This window comes from Carcharhinus amblyrhynchos, chromosome 30, assembly GCF_965287045.1.
Source record: "Carcharhinus amblyrhynchos chromosome 30, sCarAmb.v2.hapA, whole genome shotgun sequence".
NCBI lineage: Eukaryota > Metazoa > Chordata > Chondrichthyes > Carcharhiniformes > Carcharhinidae > Carcharhinus > Carcharhinus amblyrhynchos.
The window spans coordinates 7521062-7548268 of record NC_137353.1 but is presented as its reverse complement, the minus strand read 5'-3'; the positions used below and the strand labels follow the sequence as shown (position 1 = coordinate 7548268).

At 45.0% G+C, this 27207-nt stretch overlaps 1 protein-coding gene across 1 annotated transcript; it reads right to left on the bottom strand.

The window, feature by feature from the left end:
* Positions 1 to 149: 149 nt before the first annotated feature.
* gpr157 (G protein-coupled receptor 157) lies at positions 150 to 27000 on the bottom strand. The gene is made up of 4 exons (XM_080215274.1): positions 26276 to 27000; positions 18616 to 18829; positions 6737 to 6931; positions 150 to 388 (listed from the first exon to the last, which is right to left on the bottom strand). Exons 1-4 carry the CDS (start codon positions 26650 to 26652, stop codon positions 179 to 181), a joined length of 996 nt encoding a protein of 331 aa, XP_080071400.1. The 5' UTR covers positions 26653 to 27000; the 3' UTR covers positions 150 to 178.
* Positions 27001 to 27207: the final 207 nt, after the last annotated feature.

The following is a 27207-nucleotide window of genomic DNA, read 5'->3' as shown; positions in this document are numbered from 1 at the left end:
CAGATATCGTCGCTGGCAGCGCCACGAGTGAACAGACACGACCTTACACCGGCAGAGTGTGACATTTGCTGTGCCCAATACCGGTTAATGCCAGCTTTGTTACAGTTCCGCCACCACCATCACCATCTCCTCCCGGCACCCCCCCCCCCCCCCCCCCCCACAATGTTTAAGAATCCGTTCACTCTTCAGTTACGTACGAGGGAATTATTTCTGCATTCCGACGAGCGATGACTTCCCCGTAACTGTTCACTATGGCCTTGTGGGGCATCGGGTTAACCTCGCCCCCAAAACATCTGCACAGGCAGGAAACCAGTCGCGTCCGAACAACTTGTGTGCACAGGACGAATATAATACAATTCGCTGCCCCTTGGAAGGTGTTTCCTATTCCCTGTAGGACAGGTGGGGGAAAGAGATTGGGGAAGAGAAAACAATTAGCCTGCTGAACAAGAAAATTCATTGAATCCCAAGAGTGCAGAAGGAGGCCATTCGGCCCATCGAGTCTGCACTGACCTCAAATCACACCCAGGCCCTAGTCCCGTAACCACACATATTTACCCTGCTAATCACCTAGCAATAGAGTTAATTTAGCTTGGCCAAATCGACCTAACCCACACATCTTTGGAATGTGGGAGGAAACTGGAGCATTCGGAGGAAAACCCATGCAGACATGGGGAGAATATGCAGATTCCACACAGACTCAAGGCTGGAACTGAACCCGGGTCCATGGTGCTGCGAGGCAGCAGTGCTAACCACTGCACCACAAAAATCACCTTCCTACAGACAACTTATTACTTACAATGAAGCCTTTGTCAATTCATACATCTTAATGGGCCAGCCCTTACAGAGAGAGAGAGGGGGAGAGAGAGACACACAACTACACCATGTCAAACTGGAAAATTCTTAACATGACAACAGTCATGTTGTAAAAATGTGCTGGATGCCTGTGTCTAATTATTGTTCAACCTCAATGGAGGACAACTGCACACCAGCTGATTACTGAGCACTCCTTAAAGCTTTAAAAAACAAAGGACTTATATTAGAGAGAGCATTTCATGACCTCAGGAAGTCAGTTTAACGTGTTCTCTATGTTCTATAGGAAGGGGAAGAGGGAGCAGTCACATGACCTATAACAGCCTCTACAAAAGCTAAAAGGTTATTTATTTTAGCTACTATTGCAACACAGACTACAAGTGAGAAGTATTTTATTGGCTGGGAAATTCTTCGAAACATTCTGAATCATGAAGTGCTTTACTTCTTTCTAATAACCAAAAGTCTCCCCGCTCCCCAGATTTATGTGCAGCTGGAGACAGAATAGAATCCATACAGTGCAGAAGGAGTCTGTTCAGCCCATCAAGTCTGCACCAACAACAATTCCGCACCAACAACAATTCCATCCAGGCCCCTTCTCTGCCCCCCATGTACATGACCACAAGATATAGGAGCAGAATTAGGCCATTCGGCCCATTGAGTCTGCTCCACCATTCATTCATGGCTGAAATAATTTTCATCCCTGTAACCCTTGATCCTCTTATTGATCAATAACCTATCTCTGTAAGACACTCAATGACCTGACCTCCACAGCCCTGAGTCCCACAGATTCACCACCCTCTGGGTGAAGAAATTCCTTCTCATCTCAGTTTTAAAGGACTGTCTCTTCACTCTGAGGATGTGCCCTTGAGTTCTAGTCTCTCCCACTGGTGGAAACATCCTCACCACTTCCACTCTATCCAGGACTCTCAGTATTCTGCAAGTTTCAATTAGATTCCCCCTTATTCTTCTTAACTCCATCGAGCGTAGACCCAGATTCCTCAACTGCTCCTCATATGACCCTTCGTTCCTGAGATCATTCTTGTGAACCTCCTCTGGACCCCCTCCAAGGCCAGCACATCATTCCTTAGGTGTGGGGTCCAAAACTGCTCACAATGTTCCAAATAGAGTCTGACCAGAGCCTTATACAGCCTCAGCAGTACATCCCTGATCCTGTATTCTAGCCCTCTGGAAATGAATGCTAACATTGAATTTGTCTTCCTAACTGCCAGTTGAACCTGCATGTTAACCTAATAGTCCTGAACCAGGAAACACAAGTCCCTCGCAAGTATTACCCTGCTAATCCCTCTAACACTAAGGGGCAATTTAGCACGGCCAATCAACCTAACCCACACACCTTTGGACTGTAGGAGGAAACTGGGGTAATGAATGAAGTAATAAAGTAATGAAGATTGCACTCCCCAGAAGATTGGCAAACTCAACCTGGAGTCACTGCAGACCTCACACAGTGAATTGGCATCCTGCAAGATGACCCAATTTCTCTCCTTTCTACCCATCATTTAAAAGAAAAATGCTAAGGAAGAAAATGTTGGCACTTCTATTCTTCCTACAGTCCAGACTACGTGACTGCTATCCAAACCCAAAGCTGAAATCACAGCCAGTTTAATTCTACCAGATACCAGACACCCAAAATCCTGACCCCCAACTCTACTTTCTCAGAAGACTAAGGAAATTCAGCATGTCCACTACGATTTTCACCAACTTTTACAGATGCACCATTGAAAGCATTCTTTCTGGTTTTGTATCACAGCTTAGTCTGGTTCCTGCTCTGCCCAACACTGCAAGAAACTACAAAGGCTTGTAAATAAAGCCCAGTTCGTCACAAACCAGCCTCCCATCCGTTAACTTCAATTACACTGGAAAAGCAGCCAGCATAATCAAGGACCCCACGCAAATGGGCATTCGCCCTTCCACCTTCTTCCATTGGGAAAAAGATACAGAAGTCTGAGGTCACATACCAGCCAACTCAGAAACAGCTTCTTCCCTGCTGCTGAATGGACCTACCTCGCATTAAGTTGATTTTCTCTACACCCTAGCTATGTCTGTAACACTACATTCTGCACTCTCTCCTTTCCTTCTTTATGAATGGTATGCTTTGTCTGTATAGTACGCAAGAAACAATAGAGGCAGAGGGGTTTCGGGAGTTCCAGAGCTTAGGCCCTGACAAATTAAGATGTGGTCATCCGCAATTCAAAACGGAGGGTGTTCAGGATGTCGGAATTAGATAAACGCAAACATCTTGGAAAGACTGGAGGTGACGACAGAGAAGGGAAGGGACCAAGCCTCAGGGAAAACAAGGACGAGAATTTAAAAGTCGAGGTATTACTTACTCGGGAGACAACAGAGGTCAATGAGCAACTGGAATTTGATGCAACTGGGATGCACAAAATAAATATTCCTCAACTCAATACAACCTGATTCTTCACCAAACATGATTCAACCTGTATGAAGAACTCATGCATGTATTTCACCACCAGCTTATTATAGAACCGCATACACCGACACTGAAAACAAGGCCTTGGGAGTAAAAAATATATATACTTACTTAACCACACCTCCCCCGCACCCCCCTCCCCAATCCCCCACCAAACAATTCTATTTATTCCCATGAATCTTTCATCTCCAGTGTGGTTGCAGGATGGGATTCTGGGGTTGTGAAGTGAGACAGGCTAAAGGCAGGATTTTAATGACCTTGTTCGACCAAGGCTCAAAATCCCACCCAAGACCAATGGAGAATTCCATTCTGAGTCTTGCCTGCCCTGATGCCAGGATGGACAAGATGGTAAAATTCCGGCCCAGTCTTGACAGCCTCTTTTAAATGGTTTGGTTTCTTCCCAATCCGCCTCCCCCACCAATCCCCCCATCAGTGGATTGCTGCAACACCACGCTGCAAATAAAAAAGGTTGTTCGGACCTCTTTCCTCAGGGCAAATCCAGCTGTTTCGAAACCACCTCAACCCCCAACCACCCTCTGGTCAACAAGTATTTGCAGGGCAACTCAATCCCTGCACCCCTTCACTAGAACCGCTCGAACCTCCCCAGGCCGCAACCACCCCACCCTCCCCAAGCATCTCCTCCCCCTCAAAAACCCTCCCTCAAGTTTTCACTCTGCAGTCATGAGAAGTCAGAGGCATTAAAATGAGGTCAGATGGCAGGAAGAAGTTCGGGAAGGCACCCTGTGGCCTCGATTTATCACAGACCCAGTTTGAAAATCTGGGTTTTGAATTCAGCCTAGATCTTTCCCTGTGAAATGATAAATTTGAATGTGGAACACTGGCACAGTCTGAACTGCAATCCCATTCTGTGTAACCGCTCCTGGCTACAAGGTGTAACCAATCCAATCTAGGACAACTGAAGGAGAGAGAAAAAAAGTGTGCAATTCAATAACTTTTCTACAGGTCAGGTTTCACAGTGAGTGCAAATGTACACACACAGTTTTTTTCAGCACATTTAGCACCTGGATCCCAATCATTTTTCACTCTAATGATATCACTGCCAATAAATGCAAACCAGTAATACAGAAAAGAGAGTGTTTTTTTTTTCCTTATTCACCACAGTCAATGCTAAACACAATATAGTCCCAGCAGCATGGCTACCAACAGGCCAAACCTCAACCACTGTTGACCCATGAAGTACATTTGTCTTTTTGTCCCTTCAAATCTCAAGAAGCCAGCCACAAAAGACAAGAGATTTTTTTTTTTAAATTGATTTATTTGTTGCTGTGGCTCTGGAGCCAGATGTAGGCCAGACTAGGTGAGGACGATAGATTTCCCTCCCTTAAGGGCAGTTTTTCCAATCCTTAATTCCAGAAGCTGTAAACAGCTTCACAATGTCCCAAAGGGCACCCAATTCCTGCATTCGCGCATCAAAGATTCTAGACGCTGGAATCACAGAACAGCAAAGAACACAGAGAGGGGCCGTTCAGCCCATTGAGTGGGTCAGTTCTTTCAAAACACCGCAACTATCCCTTCGCTTCTGATGGCATGATTGAGGGGATGATCTCAGTCAAAATAGGAGGACTTCTTTTTAGAATTGTTATTTCCCCACACACTACCTAAGCTAACAGATGGAGCTAGAGTTTAACCTCTCACCAGAACAGTGTTGTTGACAATGCAGCACTCCCAGATCGCTATTCTATGTTATCAGCCTGAATAAATAGGCCATTCAAGAGAGAAATCATTTTTTTTCCAGGCAAAGGATGGTAAAAATGTGAATCCACCTCCGCCACCAAAAAAAAAAGCCGACGTCGGCACAATTCACGTAAACCGACGACTGATAAGATTTTTGCTGTCCGAGGGTGTTCAAGTATTAAGGCAGATGGATGGAGTATTAATAGACGGCAGCCAGAAACTATCCACCATCCTCAGTGTTGCTGGTTTACTTTTATTGGTAGTGGTATCAGATGTTAAAAATACTAAAGGAACTCTGACCTTCCAGCATTTCCTACCCTCACTGATCTGTGGAAGAGTTATTGAATCTCACCATCAAGGGTGGCACAGCGGTTAGCATCGCTGCCTCACAGCACCAGGGATCCGGGTTCAATTCCTGGCTCAGATCATTGTGTGGGGGGAGTGAGTTTCCTCCAGGTGCTTTGGTTCCCTCCCACAGATGTGCAGATTAGGTGGTTTGGTCATGCTAAATTGTAAAGTTTGTTTACTAGTCACAAGTAAGGCTTACATTAACACTGCAATGAAGTTACTGTGAAATTCCCCTAGTTGCCACAGTCCAGCGCATGTTCGGGTCAACGCACCCTAACCAGTACGTCTTAGATTGAGGTGGGAAGCCGGAGGAAACATAGGCAGACATGGGGAGAACGGGCAAACTCTGCACAATGACCCAAGCCAGGAATCGAACCCCGCTCCCTGGTGCTGTGAAGCAGCTAAGGTGCCACCCCTTAGTTCCCCAAGAACAGTAGGTTAGGCAGATTAGCCACGGCAAATGTGTGGGGTTATAGGGATATGGCCTGGATAAAATAGTCCAGAGAGATGGACCAAAAGCCCTCCTTCTACACTGTAGGGGTTCTATAAACAGTGAGTCAGGTTTGAGGGATCTAACTGAAACGTGCAGAATACTGAGAAGTCTGGATAGAGTGGACATAGCGAGGATGTTTCCACTAGTGGGAGAGACTAGAACTCGAGGGCACAGCCTCAGTGTGAAGGGACACTCCTTTAAAACTGAAACGAAGGGGAATTTCTTCAGCCAGAGGGTGGTGAATCTGTGGAATGCATTGTCACAGAGGGCTGTGGAGGTCAGGTCATTGAGTGCCTTTAAGACAGAGATAGATTAATCAATAGGGGATTATAGGGAGAAGGCAGGAGAATGGGGATGAGCATCATATCAGCCATGATTGAGTCTGCTCTGCCAATGGGCCAAATGGCCTAATTCTGCTCCTATATCTTATGGTCTTATCCTGTAAGCACACAGTCAGAATTGTTACAGCACCAGAGGCGGCTAGCTGGCCCACTGCCACTTTGGCAATAAGTTTCACACACTTAGAGGAATGGGTGTTCTGCACTGGACGAGATAGTTAAACGGCATCAATTAACGGTTCCCTTGCTCAAATCAAACCTGTTCAGAGTTAAGGGAACGTCACCCAGGGGATCAGTGACTCTGTGCTTAACACAAACTCAACTGCGTACTTGTGAATGAGTGCGCGCTGTGTATCTGTGTCCCCTCATTACTTGGCAGGTGGGGGCACAAATAAGGCACATTTCTACTTCCACCGTTTGTTATTATCCCTGGGTTTTTTAATCTGTTGATGTCCGGGAGTCATTTGCCTGACTGCTCACACGCTGTGAACGTGCCCCAGTCCTGGGATGGAGTGTGAACCAATAACTTCCTGAAGATTGTCAAGGTGACAAACAGCCCATAATTACAAACTGCTACATCCGAACAACCATGATACTCACATGTAGCATTACCAGCAGCCCATTTTGCACAGCAGGTGAGTTGCAAAGTGTCAGAATGAACCTCACGGTGCTCCAGATCCGCAGGAAGATGAATATGATGGGTATGATCGTAAGCTTGCGATCTGCAATTGAAGACTGTATGTGATGTCTGGAGCTGCTGGCGAGAATGGGGCGATACTCTGACAGTGCTTCATGCTGGGCACAAAAATAAAAACACATTTAGTTCCGGCTCAATCTTACAGCAGGCATTGTTACATCGCAATCATGTGATTTCTGTTTGCAATAAAGTAGGAAGGTCTTCACAACCTTCCCTGGAAAATTGATGAAACTTTTAACACTTAATCTTCCCCGAGATTTAAAAAAAAGACTAAGTTTCACCAAAGTCCACCAGAACAGGCTACATTGGCATCTGTAGGGTGTTTGCCCCTTGTTGGAGAATCAAGGATGCCACAGTGCCTAGCACTGCTGCCTCACAGTGCCAGAGACCCTGGCTTGGGTCACTGTCTGTGCAGTGTCTGCATGTTCTCCCCGTGCCCATGTGGGTTTCATCCAGGTACTCTGGTTTCCCCCCCACAGTCCAAAGATGCGCCAGTTAGGTTGATTGGCTATGCTAAATTGACCCTTACTGCCAGGGGGAACTAGCTAGGGTAAGTGCATGGAGTTATGGGGATAGGGCCTGGGTGGGATTGTGGTTGGTGCAGACTTCATGGGCCGAATGGCCTCGTTCTGCACTGTAGGATTCCATGAAAAATTTGAGGCTAAAATGTTGTCTGATTTCAAGAAGAAATTAGATATAGCTCTGGAGGTTGAAGGGATGTAGGGGAGGGGGTGAGGTGGAAATCAGTATATTGAGTTCAATGATCAGCCATGATCAAAACCAATGGCAGAGCAGGTGTGAAGGGCCAAATGGCCTCCTCCTGCTTCTAGTTTCTACATTTACATTTTATTTATTCCACAGGATGCAAGTGTCACTGGCTAGGTCAGCATTTATTACCCATTTCTAATTATTCAAGAAGGTGATAGGGAGCCCGCCTTCTTGAACTGCTGAAATTCAAGTGTAGATGCACCCACAGTGTTGCTGGGGAGGGAGTTCTAAGAGTTTGACCCAACAACAGCAAAGGAATGGCAACGTATTTCCATGTCAAGGTTGATGTACATTTTGGGAGGGGAACTCTCCTCCTAAAATGTACTCTGACCTTACTTATAGGTGTTTGATATGAAGTAGTTAACATTGCAATTGATTCTAAACATACTGGTTAACTTGATCAGAATCAAAGTTGCTTTCTGACAGATGATAACATCTTCATGTTAATTAGCACCTATCAGGGTGGTTTTTGGTAAGACCACGCATGGAGTGTTGTGTCCAGTTTTAGTCTCCTTATTTGAGGAAGGATGTGGTGGCATTGGAGGCAGTTCAGAGGAGGCTCACCAGATCGATTCCGGGTATGGAAGGGTTGATGTACGAGGAGGGATTAAAACAGTTTGGGCTTGCGCTCGCTGGGGTTTAGAAGGACAAGAGGGGATCTGATCGAGGTAAAGCTTTAAGAGGGTTTGATAAAATAAATGTAGACCAAATGTTTCCTCTTATGGGGAAATCTAGAACAAGAAGTCACAGGTATAGGTTGAGAGGTTTAAAACTGAGATGAGGAGGAACTATTTCTCGCAGAGGGTGGTGAACTTGTGGAACTCGCCGTCCCATAGCGCGGTGGAGTCTGAAATCAGTGAATGGTTTCAAGAAGGAGATAGATATATTTCTGATAGAAAAAGGATAAGGGGATTATGGGGAATGGTGGGAGGTGGATTTGAGACCAGGGAGAGATCAGCCATGATCTGATTGAATGGCAGAGCAGGCTCGGAGAGCTGAATTTGCCAACTTCTGCTCCCAGTTCCTACATTCCTAGTATTTTACAGGTTATGCAGACAGAGCAGGATAGAGGGAATAACTACATGACCTTTTTTTTTTAAAAAAAAGAAACGGCAGCACAGGAACACTGGTGTCTGAATGATCCTCACTGCTGTAAGGCTGAAGGATTGTGTAAACTGCTGTTAGCAGCCTGCAGAGGGCTCAATCCGGACAGAAGGAAGGCAAGATGAGACCTTGTGGCCATCATACTTTTTGGCAGCCGTGGGTGTGAATCCCCGACTGCTTCTTTTTAAAAAGACCCACAAGTGTTGAATCTTGAAATGGTTCACTCAATACCCACTGCGTTCAGTTGGATTAACAAAGTTCCAAACGCTATAGCTGTCACACAGCTGCACATTCCACCTTTCAGTTAGTCAAGTGACTGAAACATGACAACCAATCACTGCAAAGGGACACATTAATAAATCAAACACAACAAAATGACATCAAAGGAGGAAGGGAGATCAACAACAATTTGCATTCATATAGCAACCTTAACATAGCCTCCCATCCATTGACTGCGTCTACACTTCCTGCTGCCTCGGCAAAGCAGGCAGCAGGATTAAGGACCCCGTGCACCCCAGACACTCTCTCTTCCACTAGAGAAAAAGGTACAAAAGTCTGAGGTCACATACCAACCGACTCAAGAACAGCTTCTTCCCTGCTGCTGTCAGACTTTTGAGTGGACCTACCTCACATTAAGTTGATCTTTCTCTACACCCTGGCTACGTCTGTAACACTACATCCTGCAAATCTCTCATTTCCTTCTTTATGAACAGTATGATTTCTGTATAGTGTGCAAGAAACAATATTTTTTCACTGTTTGCTAATACATGTGACAATAATAAATCAAATCAAAATAGTCCCAAGACACTTAGAATTATATAGAGTCCTGACAGTGCAGAAAGAGGACATTTTGGCCTATCGAGCCAGCACTGACATCAATGCCACCCAGGCCCTATTCCCATAACTCCACATATTTGATCTGCTAATTCCCTGACACTAAGGGCAGTTTACCATAGCAAATCACCCTAATCTTTGGAGCGTGGGAGGAAACTAGGGCACCTGGAAGAAACACATACAGACACAGGAGAACACACAAACTCTGCACCAACAGTCACCTGAGGCCAGAATTGAACTGGGTCCCTGGCGCTCTGAGGCAGCAATGCTAACCACTGTGCCACCTGCTTCAGGGGGCATCATTGAACAAAAGTTGATGCGGAGCCAGACATAAAGGAGATCAGAAGACAGAAGAGCCAAGCTTTTGGCCAAGATAAATGTAGCATCTGTTCTTATATCTCTCTTGAGGAGACCAAGAATTGGATTCAATTTGAATTGGTTTCTGGGACAAGGAGATGGATTAAGGCTTGACCTATCCACTCTGCACATTATTCCTTTCTTAAGGAAAGCCAACTTTTGTTTTATACAAGCTTGGTCAAAAGAGGCAGGTTTTAGCTTGCATCTTAAAAAAGGGATAATAGAGAAGATGAGAGCAGAGAGATTTAGAAAGAGAATTCATTTCTCACAGGAAAATAAGTATAGAGCTTGTGGTAAATATTTTATCACCCCCACTCTCAAGAAATGAATTAGAATGAAAAAACCGTGGGAATTTCTGATGGCATATCACAGATTCCAATCACTAGTTACTCAAGAAGCCACCAAATTCCAGACATAATTTGCCCCAGTTATAAACATATCATCAGAGGCCACTTTATCAGTCGTTGAATGATTAGATCATTTAAAAATGAGGAAAAGGCTGTTGATTTTCCCATCTGCAAACCGCATAATAGGAGTTTTGTGACATGGAATATTCTGGAATCTAAACCTATCCCCAGAAGTTTAGAGCTCCCGACCTCAATCATCATCCAGTGATTACCTAATACATGCTAGTATGGACATGAGGATCCTGCTACATCCCACGGGTGAATACCAAATGATACTTTCTGCCTGGATCACAATCATAGAAACTGACAGCTAAGGAGACAGTGGCCATTTGGCCCTTTGTACCCATACTGGCTCTTTGAAAGAAAGCTCCATGCTGCTGCCCTTAATCCACAATCCTACCATTGAGCAGATATTGAGGATGATCAATGCCCTTTTAGGGAATGGTTGCTTAGGATGTGATACTGGAGAGTAAAGAATCAGAAACACGATCCCAGTGAAGTCACTGCTTTCAGCAGAGGAGGGAGAAATGATTGTTCCAAAGACTGGAGGCAAATTGTCCCCTTCCTTGACTGCTCCAAATTAAAATACTTCCTGCTATTAAATAAATGCATTATCCACACAAAACTTCCCAATAACAAGATACACCTTCATTCTAAGGCCATTACTAAACGTGCATGTATTTTGTTCAGTAGTGTCACAAGTAGGCTTACATTAACACTGCAATGAAGATATTGTGAAAATCCCCCATACTCTGGCATCTGTTTGGGTACACTGAGGGAGAATTTATCACAGCCAATGCACCTAACCAGCACATCTTTTGGACTGTGAGAGGAAACCCATGCAGACAGAGGAAGAATAGGATGCTACTGGATAAGGAGAGGCTGGATAGACTGGGGTTTGTTTCTCCAGAACGTAGAAGGCTGAGCAGTGACCTTATAGAGGTCTATAAAATAATGAGGGGCATAGATAAAGTAGATAGACTCCCCTACCTTTGGGAAAAGATATTGACTAAAACTAGAGGGCATAGGTTTAAGTGAGAGGGAAGATACAAAAGGGTCCAGAGGGGCAATTTTTTTTCCATACACAGGATACTGAGTGTCCGGAACAAACTGCCAGAGGCAGTAGGAGAGGGGATACAATTCTGTCTTTTAAAAAGCATTTAGACAGTTACGTGGCTAAGATGGGTGTGGAGGGATATGGGCCAAATGCGGCATGGACAAATTGGGCCTAATCTGCGAGCTCGGCACAGATAGTCACCCAAGATAGAAATCAAACCTGGGTCCCTGGCACTGTGCGGCAGTGATGCTAACCACTGTGCCACCTCTCACATAGTAAAAATCCATTGGTCATGGGAGGCTCTGACTTATGTAGCTGATAAGATAGCAATGGGATGGACACAAAGCGGTAATAAATGGTATTGAAATGAATCATTTTGTTTAGGACAACTGTATTAATAGTAAATGTATAAATTTCACAGTAAAGTCTGCTCACAGAAAAAGTGAATCTTAAAAAGGAGATCCTTGGTTGTTCTTGCATTTCTTACAATGCTGATTATAGGTTAATGCTAGCACACACATGAAAAATGTAGCACCCCTGGGCAAGGCAATAGCATAGTGGCAAAGCACTGGGTTCATATTCTAGAAGTTGAGACTAATGCCCTGTGGACGTGGGTTCAAATCCCATAACAGCTGACGTACTTTAAATTCAGTTCCGATTAACAGTAACTGTGCAACTATCATCGATGGTTGGCTATGGGCCGGGTGCAGGAAGATGGGATTAGAAAGGGCACCTGGTTACCCTCAGGCTGGTATAGACAAGGTGGGCCGAATGTCCCCATTCCCTCTGTACTGTCACATTTCCCTGGTTCCTATGGCTGTTAGGAACTCATCTGGTTGACCCTGCTGTCCTTATCTGGCCTACATGTGACTCCATCCCCAGAATCCTAGTAACAGCATTCTGAAATGGCCCAGCAAATCACTCAAATTACTCCAAATCCCTACAGAGAGGCTGCAGTGGTTCAAGATGACAGCTCAGCACCACCTTTTCGTTTGGTATTAGCCACGGGCAACATCCTTACCATGCATGAGGCACACATCCTAGGAAGGAATCATTTTTGAGAAGTACCAGTCAGTTATAGTTTGTGACGGCGAAATGAGAAGCTGGGCGGTAAATGCATCAAAACTCCTTGGTTAGTGTGAAAGAAAGTTCTGTTGCAAGTACGGCTGTACACGCGGAGAAATAAATCTGATCAGGCAAACAAGAGCGTGTGAACTAGGAGCAAGAGTAGGCCATTCAGCTCCTCGAGCCTGCTCCGCCATTCAATAAGATCATGGCTGATCCAACTGCAACCTCAACTCCACATTTCCGCCTACTCCCGATAAGCTCTCACCCTCTCCCTCATCAAGAATCTATTGACCGCTGCCTTAAAAATATTCACGCTCTCTGCTTTATCTGCCTTCCGAGGAAGGGGATTCCACAGTCTCTCTACCCTTTTGAGAAAATGCTTCTCCTTACCCCCGTCTTAAATGGGTGACCCCTTATTTTGAAAACAGCGAGGCCTTCACTCCAGATTCTCCCACAAGAGGAAACGGCAGAGGGAATTCCGGCCTCCCAGCTGTGTGTTCCTTGGCAGCGGGAGGCAACGTGCCCTTTGCCGGCAGTGGAATTTCCAGGTCCTGCCACTGTCAATGGAGTTCCCCACTGGTGTCACCTGCAGGAGGGGGTGGGACCAGAGAATTCCTCCCATCATCTCCACCTCATCAATACCCCTCAGGGTCTTACATGTTTCAATCAAGTTGCTTCTCACTCTCCCACGTTCCAGCCAATACCTGCCTAGACTGTGGTTTTTGTTTAAACTCCGTGGCAGTGTAACGGTTAGTGCTGCTGCCTCACACCACCAGGGACCCGGGATCAATTCCCGGCTTGGGTCACTGTGTGGAGTTTGCACATTCTCCCCGTGTCTGCGTGGGTTTCCTCCGGGTGTTCCAGTTTCCTTCCACAGTCCAAAGATGTGCCTGTTTGGCTGAATGGCCGTGCTGAATTGCCCCTTAATATCATTGAAAATTAGCAGTGTAAACATGTGGGGTTATGGGGACGGGTGGGATTGTTGTCAGTGCAGGCTGGATGGGCCAAATGGCCTCCTCCTGCACTGTAGGGATTGTGTGACCCATGAGTAAATTGGCTTCCACCTTTGAACTACTTGAAGTATGTTTAAGAGCAACAAAAATACCCAAAGAAACTTGCCTTCACCTCGACAAGAACGGATGACTGACTCAACACCAGACATGCAAAAAAGGTCCGATGATAATCTCAATCACAAGACCTCTGTACCAATCCAATTTTTCTGGTCTAGCAGTGGAAGAAAATAACACCACCTTTCCATAATGGCTTGGATTTAAACACTTCTATTTATAGGCAGATCTACAGGCATGCGAATGGGTTCTCTCCACACCCCTCCCTCCTTGAACCAGCTCAGTCTGAACATAGATGTTGTATTGTTCACTAAGCCACAAGGAAAGGATTAACAGTGTGACACAGCAGCATCTCTTCTTTAATATTTAAAAAAAGGGATTAACTCATTCTGGGTAAAATATATATGCATTTTTTAAAAATCGGCTTTGTTTTAATCAGGTATTACCTCCTTTTTATTGGAAAGGGAAAATCTGATGCGGAATTTGTCTAATTCCGTCTGAACCTTGAGGATTAGACCCAATTGTAAATAACTGGAATTTGAAGAGGCACAAATAGATTCCTTCAGTTACAATTAGTTGTTTTAAAGTGGCCCCAGGATCCATGGATGGATGTCGATTTCTCTGCAGTTAGGCTGACAAGTTTTAGTTTAAAGTTTATCGAGCTGCGACACACTGCGAAGGGAAATGTTAGTTACCATGACGGAGGAAGAAAACATTTTTATTTTCCTCCAACTCTCCATTCCAGGTACCCCATCTTCTCATGGCTTTAAGTGAATCTGCATGTCTGCCTGCTCGCCACACTCTGGTGCCTGTTTGGGTACACAGGGGGAGAATTTAACATGGCCAATGCACCCTAACCAGCACGTCTTTTAGACTGTGGGAGGAAACCCACGCAGATACAGGGAGAATGTGCAAACTCCATATGGACAGAGTGTACCTGAACAGGCACTGGAGCGTGGCGACTAGAGGATTTTCACAGTAATGTCATTGCAGTGTTAATGCAAGCCTACTTGTGGCAGTGAAATAAATTAATAAGTCAGAAAAGTACTTCTCCCACATAAAGATTAGTAGGAATCCATAATTGTTTTAGAGACACTATGATGAGCAAAGCTTTAAGATCGAGACAGTAGGTTGTTCTTAGGTTAAGAATATGATTGGGATCATGTAATCCCTGCAGTGTAGGAGGCCATTCAGCCCATCAAGCTTGCACTGAGCAATCCCACTCAGGCCTATCCCCATAACCCCATGGATTTTCTCCACTAATTCCCCCAAACCCATACATCCTGGGTTACCAAGGGGCAATTTAGCATGGCCAATTTACCTAACTTGCACATCTTTTGGACTGTGGGTGGAAACCGGAGCACCTGAGAGAAAACCCACAGAGACACGGGGAGAACGTGCAGACTCCGCACAGTGACCCGAGGCCGGAATCAAACCCGGGTTCCCGGTGCTACCAGGCAGCAGTGCTAACCACTGTCACCAAACACAGCAAAGGTAGGAAATTGGAAATCAGGTGTGGATCAGTCATCTTATTAATGGCACAACAGTCCCAATGGGCTGAATGGCTTATGTCTGATGCGTTTCCCTATACTGGGCAGCATGGTGGCATAATAGTTAGCAATGCTGCCTCACAATGCCAGGGTCCCAGGTTCAATTCTGGCCTCAGGTCACTGTCTGTGTGGAGTTTACAAATTCTCCCTATGTCTGCGTGGGTTTCCTCTGGGTGCTCTGATTTCCTCCCACACTCCAAAGGTGTGTGGGTTAAATGGCTATGCTAAATTGACCCTAGTGTCAGGGAGATTAGCTAGGGTAAATGCGTGGGGTTACAGCTTCAGTTGCCTTTCTTTCCTCCTTTAAAAACCTCCTAAAAACAAACCTTTGCGACCAAAGCTTTGGTCATTTGACCTAATATCCCCCAAGGTAACTCAGTGATATACTTTGTGCTTTAACGTTCCTAGGAAGTGCCTAGGGATATTACATTATACCAGGTAAGTTATTGTTGAGGTTGTGAAAAGTGTTACACAAATGTAAATTTTTTCTGTACAGACCTAATGATCTCCGTAATCTGTGTTTATCTTTGAATTGATACAGTCTTATTCACATTACACTTGTTTGTAAATGTTATTTGGATAACTGCATTTCCATTTTCAAGTACCTACATAGATCTGCAGACTTCCTGTAAATTTCTTGCCTTGTGTTAGATATTGATCATCCAAATCAAAATTTAAAGAACTATGTAGAATCACAGAATCCCTGCCATGAAGGAGGCCATTTGGCCCATCGAGTCTGCACTGATAGACCACATTACCCATACATTTACCATGGCTAATCCATCTAACCCACACACAAAGGGGCAATTTAGCATGGCCAATCAACATACCCTGCACATCTTTGGAGTATGCGAAGAATCTGGAGCAAACCCACGCAGTCACAGGGAGAACGTGCAGACTCCCCACAGACAGTCACACAAGACCAGAATTGAATTGGCACAGTGACACCATGGTTAGCACTGCTGCCTCACAGTGCCAGGGACCAGGATTCGATTACCACCTGTGTGTAGTCTGCATGTTCTCCCCGTGTCTGCGTGGGTTTTCTCCAGTTTCCTCCCATGGTCCAAAAGACGTGCTGGTTAGATGCATTGGCCATGCTAAATTCTCCCTCAGTGTACCCGAGCAAGTATGGTGACTAGGGGATTTTCATAGTAACTTCATTGCAGCATTAATGTAAGTCTACTTGTAAAACTAATAAACAAACTTTAAAAAAAAGACTAAATCAAAGTCCCTGGAGCTGTGAGGCAGCAGTACTAACTAACATGCACAATTTTTATTTTGTTTACTCAAACTATAATTGTCCGATCATAAATTATTTTCCTTACATTGTTACAGGGCCATTGCAAACTTACACGGACAGAATGGAAACTGGAAGAAGCAGATTATTAGCTCTTCCTGTCAAGCAACAGTTAGCAGTGTCGTGAATCTGCAGGTTTCACATTGAGGCCTGTCACAAGCAGAGGTATCAGGCTGTTATACTGTTCCACGAGGCAATGTTGAAACACCCATCGTTATTTGTGGGAGGAACATTGAACTGAAAAGTAGAGTTTCATTGAGGTTCTTGTGGGGCATTCATTTTGGAGGTGTCATAAAAATGAGAGAGGGGATCCATAGAATAGAACAATAGAATCCCTACAGTGCAGAAGGAGGCCATTCAGCCCATCAAGTCTGCACCAACTCTCTGAAAGAGCATCCCACCCAAACCTGGAATATAAAACTAGTTTCAGTAGTAGTGACCAATGCAAATACCATACCATTAAAAATTCATCTGGTTCAGTAATGTCCTTTAGAACATAAGAACATAAGAAATAGGAGCAGGAGTAGGCCAACTAGCCCTTCGCGCCTGCCCCGCCATTCAATAAGATCATGGCTGATCTGTCTTGGCTCAGTACCACATTCCCGCCCTCTCCCCATAACCCTTAATCCCCTCTCTCACCAAAAACCCATCAACCCGCGTCTTAAAAATATTTAGCAAGGCAGCCTCCACCACTTCAACGGGCAGAGAATTCCAGAGATTCACCACCCTTTGAGTGAAGAAGTTCCTCCTCAACTCTGTTCTAAACCGTCCCCCCTTTATCTTGAGGCTATGCCCCCTAGTCCTACTATCCTTTCTGAGCGAGAAGAGTCTCTCCACCTCTATCCTATCCATCCCATTCATCATCTTATACGTCTCAATGAGATCTCCCTCATTCTTCTAAACTCTAACGAGTACAAGCCTAATCTATTCAGCCTCTCCTCATAGCTCAACCCCCTCAGCTCCGGAATCAGCCTAGTAAACCTCCTCTGCACTCCCTCCAAGGCTAAAATAGCCTTGCGTAAGTACGGCGCCCAAAACCGCACACAGTAGGGAAAGAAATCTGCCATCTGTACTCGGTCTGGCCTATTCGTGACTCCAAACCCACAGCAATGTGGTTGATTCTCAACTGCCCTTGGGCACCTAGGGATGGGCAATAAGTGCTGGCCCAGCCAGTAATGCCCACGTACCATGAATGAATTTAAAAAAAGACCCACAGCAACGTGGTTGACTCTTAACTGCCCCTCTGAAATGGCCGAGTGAGCCACTCAGTTCAAGGGTAATTAGGGATGGGTAAAAAAGTTTGCCTGGCAAACACCACCCACATTGCATCCCCTGAAAGAATGAACAAAAATATTGACGTAGGCGTAAATTAAAATATAGGTTTAATTAAACCAGCAACAACTGATGATGGCTGATATATTACATTTTCAGTGGTTGGTTGGAATCATGCTAAGCTTCTCATTCTGCTTCCCTACCCACACATCATCAACCCCACAACTGAGGTGTTCACCAGAAGGTGGGACAAGGCACTTATCTTCAGGATCGCTGATCTTTACAAGTCAGATCTGCCAAGTAGTTTTTTTTTAAAAACGTTTAAGGGGAATGTTTAAAAACTCAGCTTTACGCTACAGGCAGTCGGTATGTCTGGTAAGAATGCCACTCGGGCTTTGGGAGGATAGAATAGTTACGTATTTCAACCATGCAGGTGTTTAAGTAGAGCTAATGGACTTTTGTTTACTTAAGCTCCCCTGTGATTTCTGATTAGAGTGATTGACAGGGTCACGTGATGATGTGGTTCATGTGCTGGGTTGATAGCAGAGAGGAAAAAAGCTTTTTACTGAAAGCAGTGAGTTGCAGCTGAAGCTAGAAGGATTTTGCAAACTTCTGGAACTCTCTCTCAAAGCTCCAAGACTGTTAACAAAATGTCAAAGCAAGTATGCCTGGGTTTGCTAACTGTTTATATTTAAAAGTGGATTTGATCTATGCATGAATGTGGCTTACCTGGAACTGGAGCAGCCTAAACTAAAAAGCAGGGTTTTTCCCTTTCATTTTAAATAATGTTCAACTGTTAGTGGCTAAGCTGATTCATTTGTTACGGTTATATTTAAACAGTGTTAAATTTGATTCATATAGAAGATCCCTAATTTGTCAGTGGAATCATTTCTGGAAATAAATATTCTATCCTCACATACATGCTAAAATTGTTGAGGGTCTAGTCCGGTTTCCTAATATAACTTGGGGTTCTAACAACATCACAAAATATTTCTTCTTACCGCTCTGTAGATGTGCTTCTTAATGAGGATGTAAAGAGTAGGCAGGCTGACATAGGCAATAAACTCCCAGATTTTGCCTGTAAGCAGCATCCACAAGACATGATCCTCTGCTTGAATGCTGACCCAACACCAGCCCACAGACACATCGGAAGCATCGTAACCTATTTTCTGCAGGCTAACTGCAGCAGCAGTAATCACAAGAGGAACAAGCCAACTGCAAGACATAAATGAGATGGACATCCATTAATAACAGCAGCAATCTTTTCACCAACCAATACTCTTCACACACACAGCGTCACAATGATCTAATAACCCCCGGTCCTAGGGCTGGTGTGGGGCAAAAGAGAAGGAAGTGGACTAGACACAGTAAGAAGTCTCACAACACCAGATTAAAGTCCAACAGGTTTATTTAGTAGCACAAACTTTTGGAGTATCACTCCTTCTTCAGGTGAGTCACCTCACCTGAAGGAGCGATGCTCTGAAAGTTTGTGCTAAAAAAATAAACTTGCTGGACTTTAACCTGGACTTCTTACTATGCTGACCCCAGTCCAATGCCTGCATCTCCACATCTTGAACTAGACAGGAAGAGGTTTTGGTGGAACTGTATAAAACATTTGTTGGACCATAGCTGGAGTAAGGTGTGCAGTTCTGGAATCCCCAATATCAGAAGAAGGATGTGAGAGCATTAGGGGGCAGAGGAGGTTTACCAAAATGTTGCCTGGACTGAAGAATTTTAGTTATGAGGAGAGATTGGATAGACTGGGGTTGTTTTCCTTTGAGCAGAGGAGACTGGAGGTGGGGCATGATTGAGATGTACAAAAGTATGAATCTACTTCGACAGGAAGAAACTATTCCCCTGGGTGGAGGGATCAATGACTCAGGGGCATAGATTTAAGATAAGGGGCAGGAGGTTTAGAGGGGATGTAAGGAAACACATTTTTCACTGAGGGTGGTAGGAACTTATTGCCCGAAAGGGTGGTGGAGATAGAGACCCTCTTAACATTTAAGAAGTATTTAGATGTGCAAGGCTAAGTGCTGGAAAATGGGATTAGAATAGTTAAGTAGTTTATCTTTAACCAACTTAGATGCAATGGGCTGCAGGGCCTTTTCAGTGCTGTTAACCTCTATGGCTATTGTAAATCTTGAAAATGAGTTTTAAAAAGGGGAAATTGTTTTAGATGCAGCACCTTGAATCATTACTGAGCGCCTTAACATCACAAACCAAGAACATTCATCCTTACAGAGGATACCTAGATTTATAAAGGTAGCTAACAAGCCCAGGTAACTTTCAGCAAAGTTACAGGAATTACATTTTTCCTGGAGAGGAATTCATTTTTGATTTGCCCCAGCTCAAAGTAACAAGAATGTATGCTGCGTGTCACACGGGTTTACAATACTCCACCACTGCACAAACCAAAGGTGACAGGCAGGGCTGGCTTTTGGGAGCCACTTCTCTAAAAAAAGTGGAAGTAAGGGTGAATTTACACAGCAAAACAGAAAAAAAGCTACTACCGAGTTTGATGGCCACATTTTTATGCAATAAAGGCTAAGCAGTTTGAGTTTAACCCCTAGGTTGCTGGAGCTTTCGTTCAGGCAATAGTGTATTCATGTGAGCTCACCAAGAATACAGGCTGGCACTGCGCTGCGGCAGTGGGTGAGTGCTGGCAGGTAGCACCTTACAGATAAAATTCAACAAAGCTCCTTCACAGATAAAAGCCGAGGATCCCAGGGTCATATTTCCAAGAGGAATGGAGACTTCCTGTTGACCTGTCCAATATTTATCATTCAGCCAAGAATTACGACAGATCGTCAGGTCATTTAGCAGGGTGGCACAGTGGTTAGCACTGCTGCCTCACAGGGCCAGGGGGGGTCGGGTTCAAATCCGGCTTTGGGCCACTGTCTGTGCGGAGTCCGCATGTTCTGCCCATGCCTGCATGGGTTTCCTCTGGGTGCTCCGGTTTCCTCCCACACTCCAAAAGACATGCTGGTTAGGTGGATTGGCTGTGCTAAATTCTCCCTCAGTTTACCCAAACAGGGGCTGGAGTGTGGTGACAAGGGGATTTTCACAGTAACTTCATCGCAGTGTTAATGTAAGCCTACTTGTGACAATAATAAATAAACTTTTTTTTAAAAAAACTTAATTCTTGGCTATTGGTAAGCGATTTGCACAAATTGGCTGCCACATTTCCAACATTACAACAGCAATCATACTTAGATCAGAAAACATAGGAGCAGAAGTAAGCCATTCAGCCCATCGAATCTGCTGTGTCATTTATTCATAACTGTTTGGAAATGATAATCCTCAACTCCACTTTCCCGCATTATCCCCATGACCTTTGATTCCCTGTTTAAAAATCTCTCTATCTCAGCCTTGAACATACTCAATGACCCAGCCTCCACAACCCTCTGCAGTAAAGAATACCACAGATTTAGTTAATCGACTGTGAAGCATTTCAGGATGTGGCACAGTGGTTAGCACTGCTGCCACACAGTGCAAAGGACCTGGGTTCGATTCCCGGCTTGGGTCACTGTCTGTTTAGAATTTGCACTTTCTCCCTGTGTCGGCGTGGGTTTCCTCCCACAGACCAAAAGATGTGCTGGTTAGGTTGATTGGTCATGATAAATTAGTATCGGGGGATTAGCAGGGTAAATATATGGGGTTTACAAGAATAGAGCCTGGGTGGGATCGTTGTTGGTGCAAACTCAATGGGCTGAATAGCTTCCTCCTGCACTGTACGATTCTATGATTCTACGCCCAGAGGTAGAGAAAGGCACTAGACAAATGCAAATCTGCCTATTTATTTTCAATCATCAAATTTAGGAGGAGGAGGAGGAGAAAAAGGGACCTAACCCCTACTCATGGGTCACTCAGGAACTAACATGTTGGAACCAACTGTTCATCAGTGTGAACGGTGAAAGGCAAGTGTACTTGCAGCCAAGAAGGATGAGTTTATTTGCGCTCTATTTGAGTTGGGAACAGACTGACGTGTTTAATGGGTCACCCACAAGTTCTATCTTGTGATTTAAAACAATGGAAGAATCCAGTCTCCGAGCTGGTGATGCCAGTTACTAAAGGAAACAAGATTTAACTTGGCAGTACAAGATGATAATTCATTAAGTTTCTACAAACAAAACCTTTCACGCGAGTTGAAATTGATAGACAAAGCGTGGCTCAGTTGAAAGCTGCACGCGCATCATGAAGCCAAAGATAGATATCTTGCATTTACATAACAACCTTTGCAATCCAAAGCATCTACCTGGGCAGTACGGTGGCACTAGGGTTAGCACTGCTGCCTCACCAGGGTAGTCGGTGCAGACTCAATGGGCCAAATGGCCTCCTTCTGCACTGTAGGGATGCTACGAATAACAAATGAAATACTTCTGAACGAAACTAAAATATTGCATGCGGATACTGGAAATCTGATAGGAAATGCTGGATAAACTCAGCAGCTCTGGAGACAGAAACAGAGCCAAGTCTACAAGCCTAAATGAGTGTTCTTGCGGAATTTTTTTTTGGTCACTTGTATTTCAAGGAAACATAGCAACCAATTCTCTCACATCTCCATGAAATAAAGACCAAATAACCTGTTTGAGTGATGTTCGTTAAGGGTTTAATATTAACCGGGACACTGGGAAGAACATCCCTGTTCCTCTTTGCGATGGGACCCCCCGGGACCCTCACCCAGAGCGGACCTCAGTTTATTAGCTCATCCAAAAGACACTTCCAATCCCTCCATGTTACACCTCGTATCTGTCTAATGCTCTGTGCTCCTCACCAAATCTATATCCAATCAATGGTTGGTTCTGCGTCAGCAGATTTGACAGCACTGCAAGTGGCCACAACATCCAAATTGAAGGTAGACTGGGAGGCACAGTGGTTAGTGCTGCTGGCTCACAGTGCCAGGGACCCAGAATCAATTCCTGGTCTTGGGTTACAGTGCAAATTTCACACAGGCATCCTCCCAGTGTAGGTTTCCTCCCACACTCCAAAGGTGTGCAGGTTAGGTGGATTGGCCATGATAAATTGACCCTTAGGTGTGCAAAGATGTGTAAGTTATGTGGATTAGTCATGGTAAATGTGCAACGTTTATTTATTAGCATCACAAGTGGACTTACATTAATATTGCATTACCGCGCATTTTCACATTATTGTAACAATGCGCAGAGTTACAGCGATTGGTAGGTGCTTTTTCGGAGAATCAGTGCAGACTCGATGGGCTGAGTGACCTCCTTCTGCACTGTAGAGATGCTATGGATTCTATGATGGTAACTGCCCTGAGCTCTTATTTTAGAATCACAGAATCTACAGTGCAGAAGGAGATCATTTGGTCCACCATGCCTGCACCGACAACAGTCCACCCAGGTACTATCCCCATAACCGTACATATTTACCCTCTCAATCCTCCTGACACTAAGGGGCAATTTTTATCACGGCCAATCAACCTAACCTGCATATCTTTGGACTGTGGAGGAAACCAGAGCACCTGGAGGAAACCCACACAGACACGGGGAGAATGTGCAAACGCCAGTGACCCAAGGCTGGAGTTGAACCAGGGTCTCACTGAGGCAACAGTGCTAATCACTGCGCCTCCATGTCAACCATTGTCTTGGGTTCAAGTTTAAATGGGACATAGAGGATGGATTGGGGTCAGGGTACTACAAAGATTACTTGCCTACTTTTTTTGGTACCTGCGGCTGGACTTTCTGCTGGAGGTCCGTCAGGGCAGGAATTGAACTTGGCTGCAGCAAGTCCTGCAAACTCAGGCTGACCATCGTGCTCAGAGTGCACCATTGCTGCGGTCTGGTATGGTTTTGTCTGGCAGGGACTGGGGCTGGGTGAGGGTTGGGGAAGAGAGTGTGCGTGATGAAATCAATGTCACTGCATCATATGAATGGCTAATCAAGCCTAGGTAGTCACACTTGGGAGCAATGATTTAAGTACAGCAACTAAAAGATGCGCATTGGAGGCATCCGTAGAGGACGCATAACCAACCACCCTCATTTACTGACTCCCCCACAGAGGTTTTACTGCTTCAGGGAAAGGAAAAAAAAGAAGAGGCCAATTGAAAAAATTGTGCTTTGGATCCACTGAAGAGAACAGTTTAAAGTTTATTTTGCTAGTGTCACAAGTGGACTTACATTAACACCACAATGAAGTTACTGTGAACTTGCTTGTAACTAAGATTCCTCATCTCTGGAACCATTCTGTTTCAAGTTTAAGTTTATTTATTGATGTCACAAGTCGGCTTACATTCATTCTGCAATGAAGTTACTGTGAAACTCCCCTAATTGCCACACTCCGGCTCCTGTTCGGGTACACTGAGGGAGAATTTAGCACGGCCAATGCACCTAACCAGCACGTCTTTCAGACTGTGGGAGGAGACGGGAGCACCTGGAGGAAACCACGCAGATGTGGGGGAATGTACAAACTCCACAAAGACAGCGACCCAAGCCGGGAATCGAACCCAGGTCCCTGGCACCGTGAAGCAGCAATGTTAACCACTGCATGAACAAGAATTACCAGTAGGCTCCCAGCACTGAGAACTTACCATGGCCTGAATCGTTACCTTAGGAGGATAAACATTCATAAGAATTTAATTTTGGTTTCAAACAGCACTGTTAAAATTGAAATCTCACCCGACATTGTTTACATTTGCATTCAAACCTCTATCATCCGTGGAGATTCCGATCAATTGGGACGTTTAGTTTTAAAAGCTATTTTTATTTCTTCTCCAATGCCTCCCTGTTTGGTAGGGCAGAACTTGAACCTTGCTAAGAAAAGGCACACTGTCAAAATTTTTCATCTTGTACTCGTCAGCACAATTCACCAGAATACCAAATTGTAAAAGCGAACAACAATTTATACTGCATGAGCAGAGTGTGCTGATTAGTTGGCAAGTGGACTCTGATTGGTTCATTCTCCATGGCAGCACCTCTACCAATCACCTGCTAAATGTTGTTTAGATATGAACCAGGCAGGTTTGACTCTGATTGGTCAAAACATTGCCCTGGGAAATAAACCAGGAAATGGTTGTTGCCCACTTGTTTATTTGAAAAAGGCTGGAAAATGTACACACATTGCACCCTCTTCTAGTAAACTAAATAGGCAACAGCCCTGGGGGAAGCGCCATGGAATGGACAGGCCTTGAGCCACCAGAGTCAATCTGCCCCACTTGAATTCAAAGTTTATTTATTAGTCACAAGTAAAGCTTACATTAACACTGCAATGAAGTCACTGTGAAATTCCCCTGGTCACCACACTTTGGTGCCGGTTTGGGTCAATGCGCCTAATAGCACATCTTTCAGGCTGTGGAGGAAACTGGAGCACCCGAAGGAAACCCACACAGATACAAACTCCATATAGACAGTGACTCAAATCAGGAATTGAACCTGGGTCCCTGGCACTGTGAGGCAGCAGTGATAGCCACTGTGTCACATCGTGTGCGGGTTAGAATGGATTGGCCGTGCTAAAATTGCTGCTTAGTGTCTGGGGGACTAGTTAGGGTAAATGCATGGGGTTGTGGGGATGCGACCTGGGTAGGATTGTGGTCAGTTCAGACTTGATGGGCTGAATGGCCTTCTTCTGCACTATAGGATTCTATGAAGAAGTTTTTTAGCAAAAGGTCGTGTGAGAATCTTAACTCTTGTGATATGAGACATTGCTGGCTTATAAATCTTAGCTTCAAGACAAACATCTGAATCTCAAAAAAAATATACAAATACAAAGTTAAACACTTGCTAGATTTTCTTTCTTTAAGAACAGAACTTCTGCTTAAGAGTGTGAAATTTAACCCAGGTGTTTAAATGGGTTGCAATGTGTTCTCTCCATCTCACACCAGTCTCTGCTCTGACCATCCACATCTCCACCCATTGCTGGACATCCCTGGAAAGTGAGCATGTGGTTTTGTCTGGAGCGATCCAGGTTTTCCGTACATACTGGGCACCGCAGGGGCTGGGTCGTTTCATCAACCCTTTCAATCACATTTCATTCTGACAATTTAAGTTTCATTTGTGATTCTGTTTACTCTGATGCAGTGTCCCTTTAAAGAGGACTCCCCCACCCCCACCAGGGCAGCACAGTGGTTAGCACTGCTGCCTCACAGCACCAGGGAGCTAGGCTTCCATTCCAGCTTTGGGTCACCATCTGTGTGGAGTTTGCATGCTCTCCCACATGTCTGCATGGGTCCCCCCCCACAAAGATGTGCTGCTTAGGTACATTAGCCATGCTAAATTCAGTGGCAGGGTGGCACAGCGCTGCCTCACAGCACTAGGGACCTGGGTTCAATTCTTGGCTTGGGTCACTGTGAAGTTTGCATGTTCTCCCCATGTCTGCATGGGTTTTCTCTGGGTGCTCCAGTTTCCTCCCACAGTCTGAAAGACGTGCTGGTTAGGGTGCACTGACCCCAAACAAGTGCTGGAGTGTGGTGGCTAGGGAAATTTCACAGTAACTTCACTCCAGTGTTAATGTAAGCTGACTTGTGACACTAATAAATAAACTTTAAGTACTCTTTCTCTACGCCCTAGACTCTAAGGCTACATTCTGCACCCTCTCCTTTACTTCTCCCCATATACTCTATGAATGGTATGTCTGTCCAGTGCACAAGAAACAATACTTTTCACTATATGTTAATACACATGACAATAATAAATCAAATCTTACCTAACGGCATGGAACCAAACGACCAAACTATCAGCCAGAGTCTGCTCTGACTTGGCAATGATCAGGTAGAGGTAGACTGCAATCGCCACCGTCCAGAAGAACGAGCTGGTGTTAGCGAAGGTAGACAGGGCTCCCTGCAGCACACAGTCCCAGGTGGAGCTCTGGAAATCCCGCAGGACCCCGTAAGAGTAGGAAAGAGCCGAGAGCAGGTCAGCCAGGGAGAGGTAGACCAGCAGCTGGCGGGCTCTGGTCCGCAGGTCCGACCACCAGAAGTGGCTGCCGATGATCAGCGAGGAGCCCAGGCAGGAGAGGCAACAGGAGATAAAAATCACAACCTTCTCGTAGCTGTAAACTTGTGTCTGGGGCACGCTCAGCATGTCGGCCAAAATGGGGACTCAAAACTGCATCAAGCACTTTGCAAAGTCAACAAAAATATTCGGCTTTGAGATTCACTCCCCCCTCCCTCGAGAATCACAGTAAATCCCACATTCCCTGATTTCAAGCCCACCCTTTGCTGATCATGTGGTTGTTTAAGAGTCTCCCCTCCCCTTCCTGGGATTTAAATGCTGCGTTATTCCAGCTGCGAGAAGCAGCTCCTTCTCTCCCCCCTGTGTTGCTGCTGGCTGTGTTACTTTCACAGATTCACTTCAGTAAACATCATGTGAGAAGTAACGCACTCATTTGGGAATCTCATTCTCCCCTGTTCCCAGCCGGCTGCCAAGCACAGTCCTGTCTTTTCAATCATCACTCACAGTCAAATACCTAATAACACACACACATTTACCAAGCCTTCTCTTAAAGGCACAACGACCGCAGGGGATTTTTCACAGTAACTTCATTGCAATGTTAATGTTAGCTTACTTGTGACACTAATAAATAAACTTAAAAACAAAATCTTTTTGTCAAACGCACCAAGGCTGACTGGCAAATTC